General features: G+C 33.2%; 1 protein-coding gene across 1 annotated transcript in view; it reads right to left on the bottom strand.

Annotated features, from left to right (window-relative positions):
* Nucleotides 1–351: 351 nt before the first annotated feature.
* Nucleotides 352–22,240, bottom strand: part of fat3a (FAT atypical cadherin 3a) — a 153,980-nt gene continuing 132,091 nt past the window's right edge. Inside the window, 6 exon segments of the mRNA XM_058745369.1 lie at nt 352–3,876; nt 6,543–6,578; nt 9,936–9,995; nt 11,570–11,680; nt 17,649–18,322; nt 21,027–21,180. Coding sequence (XP_058601352.1) covers nt 3,368–3,876; nt 6,543–6,578; nt 9,936–9,995; nt 11,570–11,680; nt 17,649–18,322; nt 21,027–21,180 — 1,544 coding nt within the window. The 3' untranslated portion in view covers nt 352–3,367.

The following is a 22,240-nucleotide window of genomic DNA, read 5'->3' as shown; positions in this document are numbered from 1 at the left end:
TAACATGAACTAACAATTAATATATGTAATTTGCAATTAATATATTAACTAATGTTAACGAGTAATAAATGCTTTAACAAATGTAATAATAATTGTTATTTAATGCATTAACTAATGGGACCTTATTGTAAAGTGCTACTATTTATATAGTTAATTTTTAAGAATATTTTTGGTATCACTTTACAGTAAGGTTCCATTTGTTAACATTAGTTAACGAACCAAGAATACAAATTATTCTAAAGCATTTATTAATCTTATTTAATGTTAATTTCAACATTAATACATTATTAAAATCAAAACTTGTATCTGTTAATATTATTGAATGGACCTGAGCTAACATGAACTAACAATGCATAGTTGTATTTTTATTAACTAGCGTTAACAACTATTAACACATTGGTAATGTTAGTCAATGCATTAACTAATGCTAACTAATTAGACCTTATTTGAACTAAAAAGATAACACACAACAAGAGGAGAGACATTTAGAGTATTTCATGTTGCCTTGAACTAAATTACCCACAAACTTCAAAGTCATATACAGTTTAATCAATATTCTTTTTTTTTTTTAATTTTAGCATTGATTTAAAAAAACACCAAACAAAACAAACTAAACAAAACTCCAGGAGTGAAGAAAAGCATTTTTACACACATAACAAGCATGTTTTAATACTGTTTTACACAGTCAACAGAACAATATGAATCAAAGATGAAATTAAAACAAAACAAAAACAAATTAATAAAAATAAACCCCCTGCACAAATCTGTCAGGAGCAGAGGAATTCCCTTTTCTATAATATAAACACAGCGAAATGGAATTAAAAACACAATTAAAAAAGATGGCCGGAGAAACTGATATTCTGAAAAAAAGTAAAAAGCGGTGAAAAACAGCTGCAAAAAAAGATGCGCACATCTGTTAAAAATGCCAGCGAAAGTCCGTGAGTTTGCATGTTTGTCCTTTTCGTCCGCGCCAAACACTCGCAGGATGCACAAACCCTGCCATGATTGCAGTTCAATATCTACAAAATCTGCATTTGAACAACTTGCTTATATACACTGTACAACAAATGACGTCAAAATTACAGCTTTTACAAAAAACGATCCGCCCAATGGCATTCAAAATGACAGTGCAAGCTCTGAAATCAGCTCAATCCTGTTCCCTTCAGGCAAATACGCCTTTCCAATCCAAAGTTGGTCCACTGTATCATGCCTCTCTCTCTCGCTTTCTCCCTTGTTCTCATTTTGATTTATATTTTATTGATTTTCACTTTCTTTACATTTTCTTTCCCTGCATCTTTTATTCAGTATTCTGTTTCAGGACTTGGCATTTCCTTCTTTCTGACTTGCCGTTATTGCTTTCGCTCTCTCGTTCCGCTCTTTTCTCTGGTTTGGGTCGGTTGCGAACCGGAGGAGGTTTTTGGACTGCATGCTACAGGCATGTGTCATTCTTGCATTGTAAGTGCCTGCGAACACACAAACATTATTGACGATATTCTGCTTATGGCTTTCTGATATGTAACTGTGATGTTTTCACAAGACAAAAAAGGGGAGAGGTAAGTGACAGAAGAGAGTTGCCCACAATCCATTAAAACACTCATCTAAAATGATCGGCTTGAAAAATAGTGCTATTCAGGATCCCACTAATGTTTCACACAAAAGACGATGCTGCTACCAGTCCAGGGCCTTAAATGTGACATGACAGGATTATTTTAGACAGGGCCACTGTAAGTCTGAACTATCTGTCTATCGGTTTAGTGCAAAAAAGTCAATGCATTAAAAAAAAAAAAAAAAAAAAAATTGGGGAAGATACAGAAAACTTGTGTGCTTTTTGACTGTTTATAGAAAACTGTTTCATATTCATGTCCACCTGTGCACACACAGACAAGATCTGTTGCAAAACCTAGTGAGCTGCCTTCTAAGGTGGCATCTGAACTGAAACGGACCCTCATAAGTGAGCGATTTGGAACGGTCTACAAAGAAAGCAACTCAACTGCCCAGTTTGATGCAAAGCGCACCCTTGCTGAAACCAAAACACTGCTAAAACCAGCCTACGGTGGTTGGCTGGTCTCCCAGCCTGGCCAAGCTGGACTTTTTGGATGATTTTAGAGGGGGTTTGGGCATTTGGGAAACATTATCTAAACATCTGCTTGCTGGGAAAACAGTTAAACCAGTTAAAACCAGCTAAGACCTGAAAACCCCCTTAGGCTGGTTTATTTATTTATTTTTAGTCTTGAGTCACAATTGATTTCAGTAAAGTTTGATGCTAACAACAAAGAAAAAATGTGTATCAAATTACACAAATATTGCATAACTTAGTCATTTTTAAACGGCATTTAACTATTTTTATTGATATTTTTCAGAATGAAATATGAGTATATTTATAGTCGACATGCTCGACTTGGATCAGTTTTTTCCACAATGTATTCAGGGATGTATATGCGAGTTGCTACATTATTTATGCTGTATTTAAAAAAATTACTTTCTAATTTTAATGTAGGTTTCTTTATACTATGCAATTCTAAGTTTTGTTAATGCATAAATAATTTAAAATGCGTAAGTACAAAGGATGTCACTTTATAAAATTCCAAATGAAAATACTTAAACTGAATTTAAACAAAACAAATGTATTGTTTTGTATTTACTTTAACATAGATTTGGTATTACTATTAGTATATTATTTATTTGCATTATTGTATGCAATTATAAGTTTTGTTTTTGCATAAATAATTTAAAAAGCGTAATCACAGAAGATTTTACTTTCGAATAAAAACATTTATTTGGCTTTGTATTTACAATTAAAAAAAATTTGTTTTTAATTTCTATTACTATTAGGATTTAGTTTATTGTCATTCTTTATTGTATGTAGTTGTAAGTTTTGTTCTTGCATTAATAATCTAAAAAAACATGTAATTGGAAAGGATTTTATTTTATGAAATTCCAAATAAAACTATTTAAACTTACAATTTGTATTTTAGAAGGTAGCATAATGTTGTCTAGGTAGGCGGCTCACTAGGTTTTAGTACAGATACAGATTTCAAACACACAAAGGGCAGCACCAAACAAATCAGGAACTAGAAGGAACAATGAAATGCACCAGGCGATTTCTGAAAACATGTCTACAGATCATTGGTCTCCGTTCGCTATGACGCTTCTTGTTGCTTTAATCATCTGGTCCCCACCCATGACTTCCGGTCACTTCCTGTGCTTTTATATTTGAGCTGCTCATGCAGAGGGCAGCGCTGAGAGTTTGTCCTCAGACCGAATCAGCTGGATCCGTCTTACAAACTCTTGACAGTTTAGTGTCTTTTATGTGGGAAAACACGTCCTGTTAACGTCACTAACTGCGTCTGTAGTTCGCGGTGGCATATCAGACCTCAGTCTGCTGTGTATGCGGGTGCATGTGTGCGTCCTCCAAACTATCCAAGCTTCCTCCCGTCTCAGAGTCTTCAAACCTGCAGGGCGCGGAGGAAATGTCGGAGGCAGAGGAGGCGTTGATGGACAGGCGCTCCTCCCTGCCTGAAAAAGTGCTAAACTCCTCCCCCGCAGAGCCGAGTGGCAGCTGATGTGGGGGCAGGTATTGGCTGGGGTGAAAGTGTGGGCGGGGCTTGCGGTCCCCGCTCAGAGTGCTCTCCCTGGAGACGGGTTGATTGGCGGGTGAGGTGTCGTATTCCTCGGTGGGAAGGGGTGGAGGCAGCTGGTCCTGGGACATAAACTCCTCCTCCTGAGGAGGTGGGTAGTCGCTGTCGATATCGAATCCTCCAAGATAATAGTCAGATTCTAAGGCCACGCTCACTTCACCCGTCTCGTAGGTAGGGACTTCCTCGATGTCTGGTAGGCGTGTGCTCGGCAGCCAATCGGAAGTGTCCCAGTGGTATGCTGGAGAAACAGGAAACAGGAAGTTAGTAAACATCGAGCGGGCAAACAACCAAGGGGGTCCTTCGGTAGGTACATAATCATGTAGGGCTGCATGCTTGGTCATTCTGAAGGGAGGTTAACAGGTTAGACATCGGTCCTGTCCCAAACGGAGCACTTGTTGAGACTGTAGGGTGTCCCATTTGCAACATAGGCTCATTGGAAAAACGTGCTTCTTGCTTTTGCAAAAACGTACAGTACCAATACATACAATTCACTGCAGTTTCCAGCACTAGTGGCAGTAAAACTCCATCAAATTTTATTCATGTTTGCACAAATTATGATAACAGGACAGATTATCAGTTATTAAAGACTTCTTTAGGTCTTTGCACAGTACAGATGTCATGACCTCAAAACATTTTTTACCGTAGTGCATGATTTGTAAACTACACAAAAATGATTATTATTATTATTTTGTAACTTTTCTGCTCAGTTTTTGCTCATTAATATATTTTTGTGATGGAAACTTGATTAGTGCAAGATTAATATTTTTCTAGCTAATATTATATTATCATCCAATGCAGCCACGATTGATTCAGGTGTGCGAGGTACTATATATATATTTTTTAAGTCTGTCTACTTAAAAATGTAATGGTTAATTCAATGTCACTTGCAGTTTATTTGTGAAATTTATAGTGAAAACTGTTTCAAAGTAAATTCTGTGTAATATATTTTGTTGTTTGCATCCCATTGCTAGCTATATATATGGTATTTCTGATGTAGTAAACTTGCTCAAGAGCACACCTGATAAAGTGTTGTGCTTGTGATGAAGAGGGCTCGAGTATGAGTCTGTTAAACATAAGTCATGATAAAAGAGTTCAAACACTTTTAGACAAAAGCTAAAATGGCATGGTTGCCTCAGCAAATGCATTTTTACCTCACATTTGCTTTTGTTAACACTATCAGTTATGTTTATACCATTTACCAGGTTTATTACAACAAACTAAACCATAAAAAAAGATAACATTTGTTACTTAAAGTGGTCATATGATGTGATTTCATGTTTTCCTTTGTCTTTGGAGTGTTACAAGCTGTTTGTGCATATATAAGATCTGTAAAGTGGCAAATTGATTAAAGTCTCAAACCCAAAGAAATATTCTTTCTAAAAGTTAAGACTCTGCCACGCCTTCCTAAAACGCATCATTTTAACACGCCCCCACAAATCTACACTGTGTTGGAGGATTTGCATAATACTGCCCAAATGTTTACGCAAAGAAAGAAGGCGTAACTTTTATTCTCACTATAATAGAGTTGCCGCCGCTGCCATGTCGTGGAGACACTGCGTGTTTCCAAATATGGTAACATTTCCGTCACACGCTTGAGGTATTTGGCCAATCAGAGCACACCGCGCTTTTCAGAACGATGAGCTTTGTAAAAAAAAAAAAAAAAAATCAATGTGTTTCAGAAAGGTCGGGGCAGAGAGGAACAACAATAATGTATGATATGCTGAAAATACTGTTTATTTTAACCTTAAACCACGTAAACACATTGCATTACACCAAATACACTAAATAATGTTATTTTTAGCAACATCATATGACCCCTTTAAAATGAAAAAACTGAAAGAAAATGTAAAAAAACTAACTTTATTTAACCTAATTTCAGCTAAATGCCAATGCAAAATTTCTCATTTTCATTTAGTTTAAAATGAAATTATATACTAAAATAACTAAAACTGATTAAAAACTACATACTAATATTAAAAAAATATATATATAAAAAATATAAACTACTCCAAAATATTGGTTAAAAACTATGATAGGAACTCAATGATACTAATATAACTGGACATTTCATTTCCAAACTGCCTCAATTCATACAACAAGCAACATAAAACATCATGTTAATCTGGTTTGGATAAAATTGAACACGATTTTAGTGTCACTCCCTAGATATTTTACTTTGAAAGTGTTTCGGAAACTGCAGGAAGCAACTAATATAATTTTTCAGAAATGTCGCCACAGGCACGTTTTTCAAATGAGTCTCGGCTGCCCATTTGTGATCCATTTTATTTTTTGGGACAGAAACATTACACTGAGCATCTCCACATGCAGGTCTTGCTGTAGTGAGTGGACATGCCTGCAAGGTGATCGAAGACGCAGCCAGGACAAGAGGTCAAGGTTCAGAGGTCAGTGACACATTGTTGACAAGTGAAACGCATTCATTAAAAAATGCAAACCAAATAAATGAGTGAGGATTGCATGCAGCGATGCATGAAAACACAGAAGCGCAGGGACGCACACGCACACAAACACACACACATACTGTACAAGGCCTAATCCTCGCTATCAGAAAACATCAATATCAAACAATAGAAAAACACAACGTCAGCAATGGAAGCACTGCGGGGGAAGAGACAGACGAGAAAGAGAGGAAAGGGGTGACGGAGGACTGCAGGTACTCTGATGTGTGCGTGTGTGTGTGTGTGTGAGCGCGTGTCGACAAAGAGCATCTCGCTGCTGGATGATGTGACATTTCCCAGAATGCAATAGCTCAGTTTGTCAGCAATACGGAAAGGGAAAGCGAGAGAGGGAGGAATAGACAGAGAACAAAGTCTGAAAAGGAAGGAGGGCAAGAACTCCGGGAGATTTAGCTGAACAAAGCAGGAGGAGAGAGAGAACGTGAATCACCTCTGTTGAAGTTTTGACCTTGATCCATAACGGACACTGGCAGGCAGAAAAGAAGCAGGAAGACAGAGAAAGAGAAAGAGAGACAGATTTGTGGGTCAGCACCAAACCCATCCTAACTCTTGTGTTTGTCTACAAACACCATATGCAAATGCACTAACATCGCATGAAGATATGTTATTGAAATCACACATTTATCTCAGTGAAAAGCACTAGAGTTTGTGTTTTTCTGTGTGTTTTGTGATATATTGGTGCATGTGATACCCTTACAAAAATTAAACAAATTTCTTTCTTCTGAATGAATAAATCTAAAATAAATGTTAATTGAAGCTACATAGAAATATTAAAAGGCAACTAACAAAGGCAAAAACGTTAACTAAAAATTTGAATGAATAAAATCACTCAAACTAAAATAAATAATTAAAGCTGCTTAGAAATATATATAAAAAAGCAACTAACAATGACAACAACAAATAACATTACAAAAATTTTAACTAAAAATTAAACGTGATTTCTTTTTAGTTTGAATGAATTTACTAAAACTAAAATAAATATAAATATAAAACAGAAATATAAAAAAACAATGACAAAATCACATAAATTACTAAAATGTAAAACTAAAATTAAATGTGGTTTCTTTTTAGTTTGAATTACTGAAGTTACTACAGCTGAAATAAATATATATTAAAGCTACATAGAAAAAACAAAACAAACAAACAAACAAACAAAACAACTAACAATAACAAAAGTGCAAAAGATCAAATTACTAAAACTTAAATTAAAAATTAAGGTTTCTTTTTAGCTTGAATTTCTAAAATCACTATAACTAAAATAAATATAAATTAAAGCTACATAAAAACACATTAAAAAGGCAACTAACAACAAAAGTGCAAAACAAAATTACTAAAACTACAAATTAAACATGCACTGTAAAAAAAAAAAAAAAAGTTGAGCCAACTTAAAATTTTAAGGCAACAAGCTTCAGCAGATTTTTTAGTTCTCTCAACTTGTCATTTTAAGTCTATACAACAAAAATTTGAGAATCTCCCACAAAAATAAGTTGAGCAAACTCAAAAATCTGCTGAAGCTGGTAAAAAAAAAAATGTTTAAGTTCGCTCAACTTTTCTTTTTTTTTTTACAGTGTGGTTCGTTTTTTAGCTTGATTTACTGAAATTACTAAACCTAAAATAAAGCTACATACAGATATTAAAAAAAAGCTACTTACGCTGTTTATTGTCACTATTAATAATATATATATATATATATATATATATATATATATATATATATATATATATATATATATATATAGTTTTTTTATTTTTTATTTTAGCAATAACTGCAGTAACTAGTATATTAGGGAGATTATGAATACCATGGTCAATATCTGTAAGGGTAAGAGATAACGGAGAGTGAAAACAGAAGGAGAGAGAATGGTGCTGTAAAAATGTGTACATTCCTTCCCAGCTTATTAAAGTGAGTTTGATTGACTGTGATTAAGCTCATAGCTCAAATGTCATTTAAATGTGGACCAAGAGAAGTAAGTGTGAGTCTGTAGTCCATTACTGCGAAAATCAAGCACTCTCTCTCTCTCTCTCTCTCACACACACACACGAAATGCCACCACATTCAACAAATTAGATTTACGTCATTAGAATGAAAACTTCTGGACTAAATATGAATATAATATCAGTTTACAGAGTGTGTACAGTCCACATATCCAGTAAATAGTAAAATAGTTTCATCAGCACTAGGTGTATAATTTGTCATTGTGAGCTGGTTTTAAAGGTGCCATAAGTATTTTTGTCCACTTTAAAGCAGTACTGTTACTGCGAACTAAAACTAAAATGATAAAAATAAACAAAATAAAAAATAAACTATAAAATTAAATAAATACTAGATAAAATAAAACAGATGAAAAATAAAAAATAAAATAATTTAAAATAAAATAATTTTAATTTGAAGTACTAAAATTACTAAAACTGAAATAAAATAAAAAAAACTAAGAAAAACAACAAAAACACAAAATTACAAAAACTAAAATGTAACAACTAAATAAATAAAAACTAATTTAAAATAATAATAAATACTATAACAGTATATAAATAATACTAAAATAAGCAAATTACACCAAGAAATGAGCAGTAAGGGAATACTAATGCTAACAGATCTTTGTGTTGGCCAATGAAACAAATAATACTGCATGAACTTTTAAAATATACAAGAGTACTCTGACAAAATGAAGGAATGGTTTAAAAATATGTAAATATGAACTAGTTTTGAGATGTCTCGGCATGAACTACTTTCAAGATTCAGAAGTTTGTTAGATTTACAACCTCTAAATCAAAGGACAAGTGGAAAAACTCAAACAAGCTCATCAGCCTACATTACTTTAGCATGTCTAGCTTTGAAGATACACTTGAAAAGCTTTTTTTTTACAACTTCAAACGTGTGTGTGTGTGTGTGTGTGTGTTTGCAAGATTTGTGCTCTTCCGTTCTGGGTAATATATGATCTGGGGAAGTGTTTGTAGGTGTGAGTTCATCAGCAAAAATATTTGAGCAGGGACTTGTGTGTGTGTGTTTGCTGGATCATCTTGCTGACTGGGGTAACGTTTCTTCTCATGAGTAATGCTCTCTCTCTCTCTCTCTCTCTCTCACACACACACACACACACACACACACACACACACACACACACACACACACACACACACACACACACACACACACTCTTAGTATTTAATAATGTAAAGTTACTTCTGTAGTGTCCTTAACTATGGTTTGGGGAAGAAATGTGAAGAACAAAGCTAAAACCGACAAAACCCTTTGAGAATGCATTCAACCAAAAAAAAAAAAAAAAAAAAAAGAAAAAAGAAAAAAAAAAGAAAAAAGAAAAAAGAAAACAGAAATAAAAATAATTAAATGTTAAATTATAATGACTACAGACTAAAAGTTCAAAAGGTTTTCTTTTAAGGGATAGGTTGCGTAATCATTAAAATAATTTTCATACTAAAAAGCGGGCTGTAAATTTAACCTAATTTTGGATGATTATAATTTTTTTTATTCTATATTAAAAAATTACATATTAATGTGAAATGGACATAAAATAAAAATTTAATTATCTTTACTTGAGGGCTTTTCGTATCAAATATTGATATGCAATTAATCATGAATACTTCAAAATGATTAATCTGCATACAATGAGATGAATTATTTAATTGAGAGACAGCCTTAATAAAAGTCTATGGTCCACATGTTGACTTCTAAGTAAATGTGTATGTGTGTCAATATCAAAAAAAGAGAGTAAGAAAAAGAGTGTGTGTTTAAAGTTTTGTGCATGAGTCTTCAAGTGCTTTTAAGGAAGATGCTTCAGAGTCCAGCGGTGGGAAAGAGTACCTTCATTCTCAATCGTGTCGACTGCATCATTGACCAGCCGAATTACCGTCACTATGGAAGCTTGGAAAGAGAAAGCAATGAAGACCAGTCAGAAACGTTCACACACGCTTGCTCACACACTCACACACACACACAAGAACCAAACCACAGACCAATCAAACAGAAGAATCAACTCCACAATTCCGGTAACACTGTTGGTCCACTGCAGAAGCTTCTGTGGCCTGATTGGCTGCAGATGAATTTAGCTGTGACCAATGAAAGGCAAGCATGACATCATTCCAGCGAATCTGAGGAGAGATGGTGATGATGTGACCAACACACACACACACACACACACCTGCTGCATTCAAATCTTTGAATGAGTGTGAATTGAGATGAGTGCAAATTAAAGTCACTACGATGTTATATTTAACGGGAAACGCTGGAATTCTTTGCACTGTCAATTAAAGGATAACGGCGGAAAAGACTGGTAGAGACAAACTGACAAACAGTTTACTCTACTTAAGCAGCTAGTCTTTTAATACAAAGTCATTTCATAAATGGTCAGTTTCTAAAGCATAGCATCCAAAAACAGCTGTGTGTTCGACAATTTAATATTTCAATGTTTGCATACATTTTTTATATTAGTTTAATTTAATTTAATTAACTATTTAAATATTAGTCATGCATGTCTAAGTGAAATGTTTCAGTTATTAATTGCTATTTATTATTCGTTTTTTTAATAATAAAATTCGTAATTTATTTGCATGTTTTAATTTTCCTAGTATAATTATTTAGTGTGGTTAGCCCGAGATTAAGCAATAATTTAAATCAGTTTGTATAACTTTTTAAAACAACAGTCATGCATGCTTAAGTGAGATATTATTTATTAATAATTATATATTTCAAAATTTTTATATTAATTTTACTATTATTAAAATATTAATGTACATATGTTCTAATGATCACAGTCTTATTATTTATGATTAATTGGTGCATACATATATATATATATAAAAGTGTAATGAACAATTTGGCACATTGATTATTAGACACTTTAACAAACAAAAATAATCTTTATCTGTATTGTTAATAATAAAAACAAATATATATATATATATATATATATATATATATATATATATAAATCGGTAGACTTAGTAAAGTGGTATTAATTATAATAGTGAATGTTAATTACAGAAGTTGCTTGTTTGCATTTTTGTCCTGTTGAAAGCAATAAATCTTGACAGAAAATACTTTCACCGATTATAAGGCAACAAGTCTGTGTTACAAAACTCATGATTCTCTGTTGCAGATTTGAGATTCATTCATGTCTCATAGCTTAAAATTCATTATTAAGGTATTAAACGATAAATAATAAATAAATGAGCAAACATGAAGAATCAATTGTAAACATATTTTGCTATATTAAAGTTTGTAAAGAAGAGTATAAGGTCAGGGACTTGAAAGCAGCAACACACATACATACAAACACACACACACCTCCCTCAAAAAAAATCTTAAAATATTTACTAAATTTACAAATTGGAAATGAGGATGACTGCATGAAGAGTCCTGAGGAAAGACGCATGTTGTTTTATCCTTTCACGATGAGCAGGAGCAACACACACACACACACACACACACACTCTTACCGTTATCGTCACAGGAATCAGACTGAAAGGAGCTCAGCGACTGGACCTCAGAGTTGCTGCCCTTGTTACTGCCAGAGAAACATGTGACCTCTTCCAGCAAATCCACTTTCCCTGAACACAAAGATCAGGACTTCAACCAATCACAGCTTAACTTACAGTAAACAAACACACACGTGTTTTGTGCATCACAGCTGTGGGCGAATCTCCACGCCATTCTGTATCCGAGAAGTGCTCTCTCTGATGTTTGCCTTTAATTCCTTTCTTTTCCCAGACATTTTTCCTTTGATCTTTCCTTTAATGGTGTCACGGAAACGGCTGCATATAACAGCTGCGTATAATTGTCTCGATTCGTATTTCACAGGTGGAGATTTTTAAGACCTAAGAGGTTTTGAACGGAGGACACCGCAAACCACAAGAAAATGAAAAATGAAGTAATTATAGGCGGTAAAAAGCCTCGGAGGACTCAGATGGGGGAGAATTTAATACCAGAGGGAAAATGGCTTTTGACATCAGCCTCTCCACTTAAATGGACCCCAGATACATACTTCCATAACCACTCTCCTCTCAGAATTTATCGATGTGAAGATTTATATCCAGTCTTTTAAGGGAAATGTATTTTTTCCCTTTGTTTTGTCTCTCAAAAGCACTCCCGTGGGCCACTCACAGATCGCCTGATGCATAATACTCACAAAAATGGCTACAGATGTATGAAAATGCCAATTACAATCTCATTATTGGTCCTTGAAGAAATGAAGTCATGATTAAGATCCCAGGCTGCTACAATAAGAGTCAATGCAAAAGTTTGTGGTCAGTAACATTTTTAAAGGAAATTAATACTTTTATCTAGCTAGGACAGAGTTCATATCTCACAATTCTGAGTTTATATCTCTCATAATTCTAAGTTTATATCTCATAATTCTGAATATCTCACAATTCTGAACTTACAGTATATCTCTCATAATTCTGAGTTTATGTATCTCGTAATTCTGAGTTTACATCTCTTATAATTCTGAGTTTATCTCTCACAATTCTGAGTTTATATCTCATAATTCTGAGTTTATATCTCATAATTCTGACTATCTCACAATTCTGAGAGTTTACAGTATCTCTCTCATAATTCTGAGTTTATATCTCATAATTCTGACTATCTCACAATTCTGAGAGTTTACAGTATCTCTCTCATAATTCTGAGTTTATATCTCATAATTCTAGGTTTACATCTCTTATAATTCTGAGTTTATCTCTCACAATTCTGAGTTTGTATCTCATAATTCTGAGTTTATATATCTCATATATATCCAAATTCTGAGTTTATATATCTTATAATTCTGAGTTTACATCTCTTATAATTCTGAAATATATATCTCATAATTCTGAGTTTATATCTCTCATAATTCTGGGTTTATATATCTCATAATTCTGAGTTTATATCATCATAATTCTGAGTTTACATCTCTTATAATTCTGAGTTTATCTCTCACAATTCTGAGTTTGTATCTCATAATTATGAGTTTATATATCTCATATATATCTCATAATTCTGAGTTTATATATCATAATTCTGAGTTTATATCTCTTATAATTCTGAGTTTATATCTCATAATTCTGAGTTTATATCTCTCATAATTCTGAGTTTACATCTCTCATAATTCTGAGTTTATATCTCACAATTCTGAATTTATATCTCACAATTCTGAGTTTGTATCTCATAATTCTGAGTTTATATCTCTCATAATTCTGAGTTTATATCTCATAATTCTGAGTTTACATCTCTTATAATTCTGAGTTTATCTCTCACAATTCCGAGTTTGTATCTCATAATTCTGAGTTTATATCTCATATATATCCAAATTCTGAGTTTATATATCTTATAATTCTGAGTTTACATCTCTTATAATTCTGAAATATATATCTCATAATTCTGAGTTTATATCTCATAATTCTGGGTTTATATATCTCATAATTCTGAGTTTATATCATCATAATTCTGAGTTTACATCTCTTATAATTCTGAGTTTATCTCTCACAATTCTGAGTTTGTATCTCATAATTCTGAGTTTATATATCTCATATATATCTCATAATTCTGAGTTTATATATCATAATTCTGAGTTTACATCTCTTATAATTCTGAGTTTATATCTCATAATTCTGAGTTTATAGCTCTCATAATTCTGAGTTTACATCTCTCATAATTCTGAGTTTACATCTCTCATAATTCTGAGTTTATCTCACAATTCTGAGTTTGTATCTCATAATTATGAGTTTATATATCTCATATATATCTCATAATTCTGAGTTTATATATCATAATTCTGAGTTTATATCTCTTATAATTCTGAGTTTATATCTCATAATTCTGAGTTTATATCTCTCATAATTCTGAGTTTACATCTCTCATAATTCTGAGTTTATATCTCACAATTCTGAATTTATATCTCACAATTCTGAGTTTGTATCTCATAATTCTGAGTTTATATCTCTCATAATTCTGAGTTTATATCTCATAATTCTGAGTTTACATCTCTTATAATTCTGAGTTTATCTCTCACAATTCCGAGTTTGTATCTCATAATTCTGAGTTTATATCTCATATATATCCAAATTCTGAGTTTATATATCTTATAATTCTGAGTTTACATCTCTTATAATTCTGAAATATATATCTCATAATTCTGAGTTTATATCTCATAATTCTGGGTTTATATATCTCATAATTCTGAGTTTATATCATCATAATTCTGAGTTTACATCTCTTATAATTCTGAGTTTATCTCTCACAATTCTGAGTTTGTATCTCATAATTCTGAGTTTATATATCTCATATATATCTCATAATTCTGAGTTTATATATCATAATTCTGAGTTTACATCTCTTATAATTCTGAGTTTATATCTCATAATTCTGAGTTTATAGCTCTCATAATTCTGAGTTTACATCTCTCATAATTCTGAGTTTACATCTCTCATAATTCTGAATTTATCTCACAATTCTGAGTTTGTATCTCATAATTATGAGTTTATATATCTCATATATATCTCATAATTCTGAGTTTATATATCATAATTCTGAGTTTATATCTCTTATAATTCTGAGTTTATATCTCATAATTCTGAGTTTATATCTCTCATAATTCTGAGTTTACATCTCTCATAATTCTGAGTTTATATCTCACAATTCTGAGTTTATATCTCATAATTCTGAGTTTATATCTCATAATTCTGAGTTTATATATCTCATAATTCTGAGTTTATATCTCATAATTCTGAGTTTACATCTCTTATAATTCTGAGTTTATCTCTCACAATTCCGAGTTTGTATCTCATAATTCTGAGTTTATATATCTCATATATATCCAAATTCTGAGTTTATATATCTTATAATTCTGAGTTTATATCTTATAATTCTGAAATATATATCTCATAATTCTGAGTTTATATCTCTCATAATTCTGGGTTTATATATCTCATAATTCTGAGTTTATATCATCATAATTCTGAGTTTACATCTCTTATAATTCTGAGTTTATCTCTCACAATTCTGAGTTTGTATCTCATAATTCTGAGTTTATATATCTCATATATATCTCATAATTCTGAGTTTATATATCATAATTCTGAGTTTACATCTCTTATAATTCTGAGTTTATATCTCATAATTCTGAGTTTATAGCTCTCATAATTCTGAGTTTACATCTCTCATAATTCTGAGTTTACATCTCTCATAATTCTGAATTTATCTCTCACAATTCTGAGTTTATATCTCTCATAATTCTGAGTTTACATCTCTTATAATTCTGAGTTTGTATCTCACAATTCTGAGTTTGTATCTCATAATTCTGAGTTTATATCTCTCATAATTCTGAGTTTACATCTCTCATAATTCTGAGTTTATATCTCACAATTCTGAGTTTGTATCTCATAATTCTGAGTTTATATATCTCATAATTCTGAATTTACATCTCTTATAATTCTGCGTTTATCTCACAATTCTGAGTTTATACTGTATCTCACAATTATAAGTTCATATCTCATAATTATGAGTTTGTATCTCACAAGAATTTAGACAGGTCTTTTTCCACATTCACAGTGCTGATTTTGGGGGAAAAAATCAAATCAGAGTATTTTGTGGAGTGGATTTTAACATGCTGAAATGGATTATTCAGATCTGAGAATACTACTCTTATTGGTAGCAGAAAGCATAATACAATTCTAAAATATTAAATAAATGTATAAACAACGGATGTATAGAACTTTAATGAAAGGTATTTAAATTCTGCTTGAGTTCCGCTGATTCTGTGGGGGCCTGTTTATAGAATTGCAGGTCTATTTCCAAGTATTTTTTAAATGAAGTGACTTTCGACTTGGTTTACAAAAAGTAACATTAAAAACACAGGAAAATCTCAAAAGCTTTTATTGCATAAAACTGTTTCCACCTGCAGCTCGGTGTTCAATTTCGGCCTCATATGAAACCGTATTTTGATTTGATTCACAGAAAACACCATTAACAAAGATGAACTTCACTAGTAGGAGGCTGCAGGTGGAAACAGTTTCAACAAATATAAGCTTTTTCCTCCCAGATCTTGTGCGCTTCTGCCTAAACTGTCACAGCAGGAAATGGAGCTGAGTTTAAGAAGATAAAAGTGCAGTGCTCTGCACTGCATACACTGATAACGTGAAATCTGGCAGCAGGTCGTGTTATCTATGCTGAAAACAGTCATAGGTCGCTTTACCATTGATATAATCGGCATACGGTTTGAATGCTGTGCCGTTGCTAGTGTTGGCGTAGGGTTCATTAAGAGTCTGAATATCAAAATGTGCATGCCAAAAAGCCTCAGGGGGGTTACTGAGATACAAGCATATGTGTGTGTGTGAAACGGCAGATCTCGGCCAATCTCTGAGCTGCGTGAGGTTAAATGTAGTTAAATGCAACGTTTAAATAAAACATGTTAAGGGAAAGATGGATTTCACAGTTGGCGGGCATGAACTGATCAAAGCCGTCTGATAAATTCACACTGGCAAACACATAAACATGCATAAACATATGCGTGCAAACACAACAGAGTATGTGAGCGATGCGGAGAGGAGTTGCATGATTTTGCCTGGAGCGAGAAACATTTTATTTTTTTATTGAGAGGGTCAGCGTGTTCTCGCCCGAGATTGCTCCCATAGCGCTCCATCACGACCACAATACACTTTAACAACTGCAACTGTTGTCAGCAATAATTCACACACGCAATTTGAAATAAACTATTAACAGCATAAATAAAAAAAAAATAAAAAAAAAGAAGAATTTGGGAAATATTAATTGGGAAATATTATGTCTATTAAAAATTGATGATGGATGAATGAGCAACTTGAAATAATAATAATAATAATAATAATAAATTATTTGAATATTCTTCATTTGGGCATCTTTTTAAAAAAAAATGGATATATGCAAAATGCATGTAAAATTATTATTTTCACAAGCATATACATGCAACTTTACTATCATTTTTCAGCTACTAATATTAAAATAATTTAATATTTAGAAAATATTTTTTAATGGAAAAGTTTGGAAATATATTACTGTATATCTATCATTTCTGCTATGTATATTACAATCATATATTACATTCATATTATATTGGTAAATATATTTTATTTCTAATAAAAGAGCAATAGAATTTGGGAAATATTACTAAAATATAAATAATCAAATATACCAAATATTAAGTGAAAATTTATGATTTTATGTTGATTATTTGATGTGAATGATGTAGACATTATAATTTTTTCATTAAAAGTTGGAATATAGTTACTATTGTTCGTCTGCTATTAATTTTACATTCATATCATATTTTAAAATGATATTTATAAATGTGTGGAGCAGTAACTGGGTGGAAATTGTGCTATGGATCGAAATCGGAGTGAGATTTCTTCAAGCTGTGCTCCAGCTACAAATGGAAATCCTGGAGTGGATTCGGAGTGGAGCGATTACAGAACACTTTGAGTAATTTAGGTAACCGCAATCTGCTCACATACTCTGATACGCACACAAACACAACACGGGGGATATTACAGATCTCTCTCTCACCCTCCTCTTCCCAGGGACTCTTCCGTAGGGAATCACAGTCAGACCGGCACGGCGAAACTGGCGGCAAATTCGGCGCCACGCTACACACGACCACGCCCCTCCGGTTGGTCCCGCCCAGAATCCGCGGCGACTCCGACGGATGGAACGTGCTCATTTCCGTCAGCTCCGGGCCTCGGCCGTCCCCATGCCGTTTCTCCAGGGTTCCCCGAGCGTCTCCGGGGAAACACGGTGTGTACGCCATCGGCCGGACGGGAATCTGAGGCGGACCAGACAGACTTCCTTCCGTGTACAAGCTGATTGGCTCTCCGATGGCACAGCGTAGTGGCGGATAGTGCCCACCATTGGCTTTGTGCAGCAGGGCGGCCGTAGCTGGATCCTGAACCATGGAAAGGTTATTCCGAGAGTAGCTCTTCTGGAAGACCTTCTTCCGAAAGGCGATGAATAGGAGGATGAGGGTGAGGATGAGAAAGAGCACGACGGCGATTCCGATAAGCTCCTCCTTCCCGACGTAGGCGTGGCCAGCCTGCATATCCGGAACAAGCACGGGACGAACGGAGCAAGCACTGCCCACGAAACCCGGCGTGCAGTTACAGTAGAACGAGCCGAAAGTGTTGACGCACACGCCGCCGTTCTCGCACAGCTCACTTTCACACTCGTTCACGTCCTCTTCACAACTGTAGAGGAGAAATAAACACTCGCTGGTTACTGTGGCCCACTGGCTTTTACTGCATCACTTTAGTGTCCTTGGCCTGCTGTAAAATTTATTGTGACTCGGCAGAAATGCATCAGTCTATTAAAAAAAACTGACATTGTGTCTGAAAGCGGGCATGATGGGATACATTTACAGCCTAAAGTAATCCGTCTGTCTACAATGAAAGTGAAAACGCTGGGAGACACCACAAAATAACAGCCAATCAGAATATTTTTTATGAGAAATTTGGAGCTGAGAGAACTCATGGAAACCAAGCAAACTGTCACAGCTGGTTGGGACGAAGAAAAAGAAGAAAAAAAAAAACCTTTTGTTTTCAGCCATTTCTGGGAGCTAATCACCATGTTTCAAAGAGCCATTAAAGACAATGTGAAATCGAATGTGACCTTGTTTACCTCCATAATAAATATTGCTGGGCTTTTTCATAAAATTTTAATCAAAATGCAACTTTCACTGCTTTATAAACAAGTTTAGAGGCAACCAAGGCCACACAGATAAAAAAGAAGTAAAATAATGATGAATTTAATATATATATATGATTAAATTATATATTAAATTGCAAGTGTGTGAGTATATCATTAATATACAATAATAATTTTTAACATTATATTTTATTTTTACATTTTCTGTAGTTTTAGTAATTGTGTGTTGTTCTTGTCATTTTTATTAGTTTCATTTACGTCTATATAGTTTTATTAATTTTTATTTATTAGCTTATGTCTAGTTTGTTATTTTAGTGACTAAAAGATGAGAAATGTTGAAATAAAATAATCTGAACTATCTGAAGTAAAAGTTTTATTTCCAATTTAACTTTTAGTTATATTTTAATATCATTTACCTTACTTATATATATATATATATATATATTAAAAAACTATAATAATTATATATTAAAAACTTTATACTAATATTCCCTATAATGGCCCACAAATCTTCATTTCATGTTGTCTTCAAAGTACGCATATACTTTCTGTGAAGTGTGTGTGTGTGTGTGTGTGTGTGTGCCTCCCAGGCGTGACTAAACACACGCTGCAGGTGCATGAAAGGCCGTGTTTAAATCGTTCTGATGTCTGTGTGTAGTTGCCTCAATAGTGCTAAACGACCAAATAAAAGTGTCTGTGGTCTGTAATGAACTACACTAGCATAAGCCAAGAGAGACTGCAGCAGAATAATCTCTTCTATGCAGAGAGAGGCTTGAAACAATCTTTAAAAAAAGACTAATGCTGCTCTAATGTGGACAGATTGATGCCACCATCTTGTGGCCACAGATAGCGCTACAGTTCCCTTCAGTGAAGACAACTGAGAAATGCATTACACCGACTGCATAACAATGTACAAGGAGGAAATACAAGTATGAATATGTATGCAAACATGGCATGCAAGTCAGTGCTAAGCCTGTGCCAGTTTTTCATGGTGTGCTGCCAACACAAACAGACTCGTGTACATGTTTAAAAAAAGAACAGATGCTGGTTATTAAATTCTGCTGGCAGCTCTTAACTTTGGAAAGTTTAAGTTTATCTATCTAATTGACTATATACATCAAACACACACAGCGTCATCGTTTACAAGAAAATCACACAATATTTGGATGCTTGTTGATTAACATATATATATATATATATATATATATATGTGTGTGTGTGTGTGTGTGTGTGTATGGAGAGAGAGAGAGAGAGAGAGAGAGAGAGAGACTATTGACCTGTTATGAAATATTAAAATAATACAATTATACATATAATTATTATTCCATAATAAGATAGAACATATAATAATTACTTTTTATGGTTATTTAGTTTAAATCAAATTATTTTAAATGTATATATGCTAAAAATGTTTAACATTATTATACATTTAAATATACATGTATTTTGCTAATAATACTACAATTTTACAATAAAATTATATATTAAAATTTTAAAAATTACATGTCTATCTATAGAGAGAAAGAATATAGACTTGTTAATATATGAAATATAATAATAATAATTAATGACGAGTCCAAACTGAATAATTTTAATGAATATATTCTAAAATGATTAACATTATCATACATTTAAATATAAATATACATATACCTCTGGCATAATTATTTTGCTAATAATGTTACAAATTATATTTAAAAATGTTAAATATTACATATCTATCTATAAAGAGAGTGAGATAAATAATATAAACTTGGTAATATTAAAATAACATAATAATAATATAATAATAGTTATTATTACTATGAATGAAAATTGAATAATTGTAAATTATGTGTATTTATAATTAAAATTTATGTACAATTAATTACATTTAAATATACATATCTGCTACCATTATTTTGCTAATATTACAGTTTTATAATGAATTTCTATTTATACTTAAATATTTTATATTAAAAATAAAATAAAAATATATATTTATAAAATAAGTGTATAATGTCTCTATATAAATATTTTAAATGAATAGAATACAAATATATTTTATATTTATTCATAAATGTATTTTAAAATGTATAACTGTATGTAGTATTATTGATTTTTTAAACAAATCATTAATCAGAAAACCTTTTTCACATTTAGTATAGAATTAAATACATTCACATGAAATAACACATCATGAGGGATGCTTTGGGATCAAAAACGCAACAACTAAAACCAAAGTAGCTGAAATACTGGTGAACTGACGTTACGCCGGTGTATCCTCTCTTGCAGCTGCAGATGAAGGCGTTCCCGATGGGTTTACACACGCCGCCGTTCTGACACGGGTTTGGCACGCAGACGCTGATCTCGGTCTCACAGCGCCCTCCGGTGTACAGAGCGCTGCAACTGCAGGAGAAACCTGAGAGAGACACACGAGAGAGACTGTTTGTTCATGAATTGCAAAACAATCGCGCAGACGCACGCTCACCCGCCGGTGGGAAATCGCGTGGAAAATGTCAGTGAGTAAACAGTGCGCTGGATTTATCAGGTCTCCCCACAAAAACAAACAAACAAACAAACAAACAGACACGCGCACACACGTCTGCCAGACACTCCTGCACAAACGACCTTTACAAAGAGGATGAGTACGGCAACACCGCAGCTCCCACAACACACTGCTCCATTCATCAGAGACAGAGAGAGAGAGAGAGAGAGAGAGACGACTACAGTCAGCCAGAAGAAACAAGACTTGATTAGATTAAAATAGATGAAGAATGGAGAAAAGAGAAAAGAGGTTGAGACGGGAGAAACTAAAAGAAGAGACCAGGCGAAACAAGAAAGAGACAAGATGTTGATAACAGACGAGAGGAGAAAACAAGAGATGAGAGGACATGAGGTGAGAGGGCTAAAGGAGAAATGGATGAGAAGATAGACAAGACAAGAGATAAGATAAGACAAACAGATTGAAAGAGATGAGACTAAAGAAGAATGTAGTAAGCAAGAAAGGAAAGAAAGAAAGATATAAAGACATTTATGAGAAGAGAATAATAGATGAGACACAATGATAAATGAGAAGAGAAGAGGTGAGAAAGACACAAGATGAGGTGAGAATAAAGTCGAGACAAGAGGAGAAAATAAACAATGAGAAGAGAAAGATGTGAAGAAGAGAAAACACAGAATGAGAACAGAACAGAAGGGAAAAAAGCCACAATTAGAATAGATGAGAATGGAGGGAAAGAAAAAAGAAAAGACGACATGAGATGAGAATTGATTAGATGAAATGAGACATTAATAAATGAGAAGAGACAAAGAGGGAAACAAGACAAAATAGATGAGAAAAGAGTAGAGGAGAGAGATGAAAAGAGATGAGAAGAGACTTGAATAATAGATGAGAAGAGGAGAAGAAAAGAGTAAAAAGATGAGAGGACATGAGGCGAGATGCAAAAACAATACAAGAGGAAAGACAAGATTAGGAGAAA

The sequence above is a fragment of the Onychostoma macrolepis genome, chromosome 15, assembly GCF_012432095.1.
Source record: "Onychostoma macrolepis isolate SWU-2019 chromosome 15, ASM1243209v1, whole genome shotgun sequence".
In the NCBI taxonomy this organism is placed as follows: Eukaryota; Metazoa; Chordata; class Actinopteri; order Cypriniformes; family Cyprinidae; genus Onychostoma; species Onychostoma macrolepis.
Note: the sequence above shows the minus strand (reverse complement) of the source record. Positions and strands in the feature narration are given on the sequence as shown.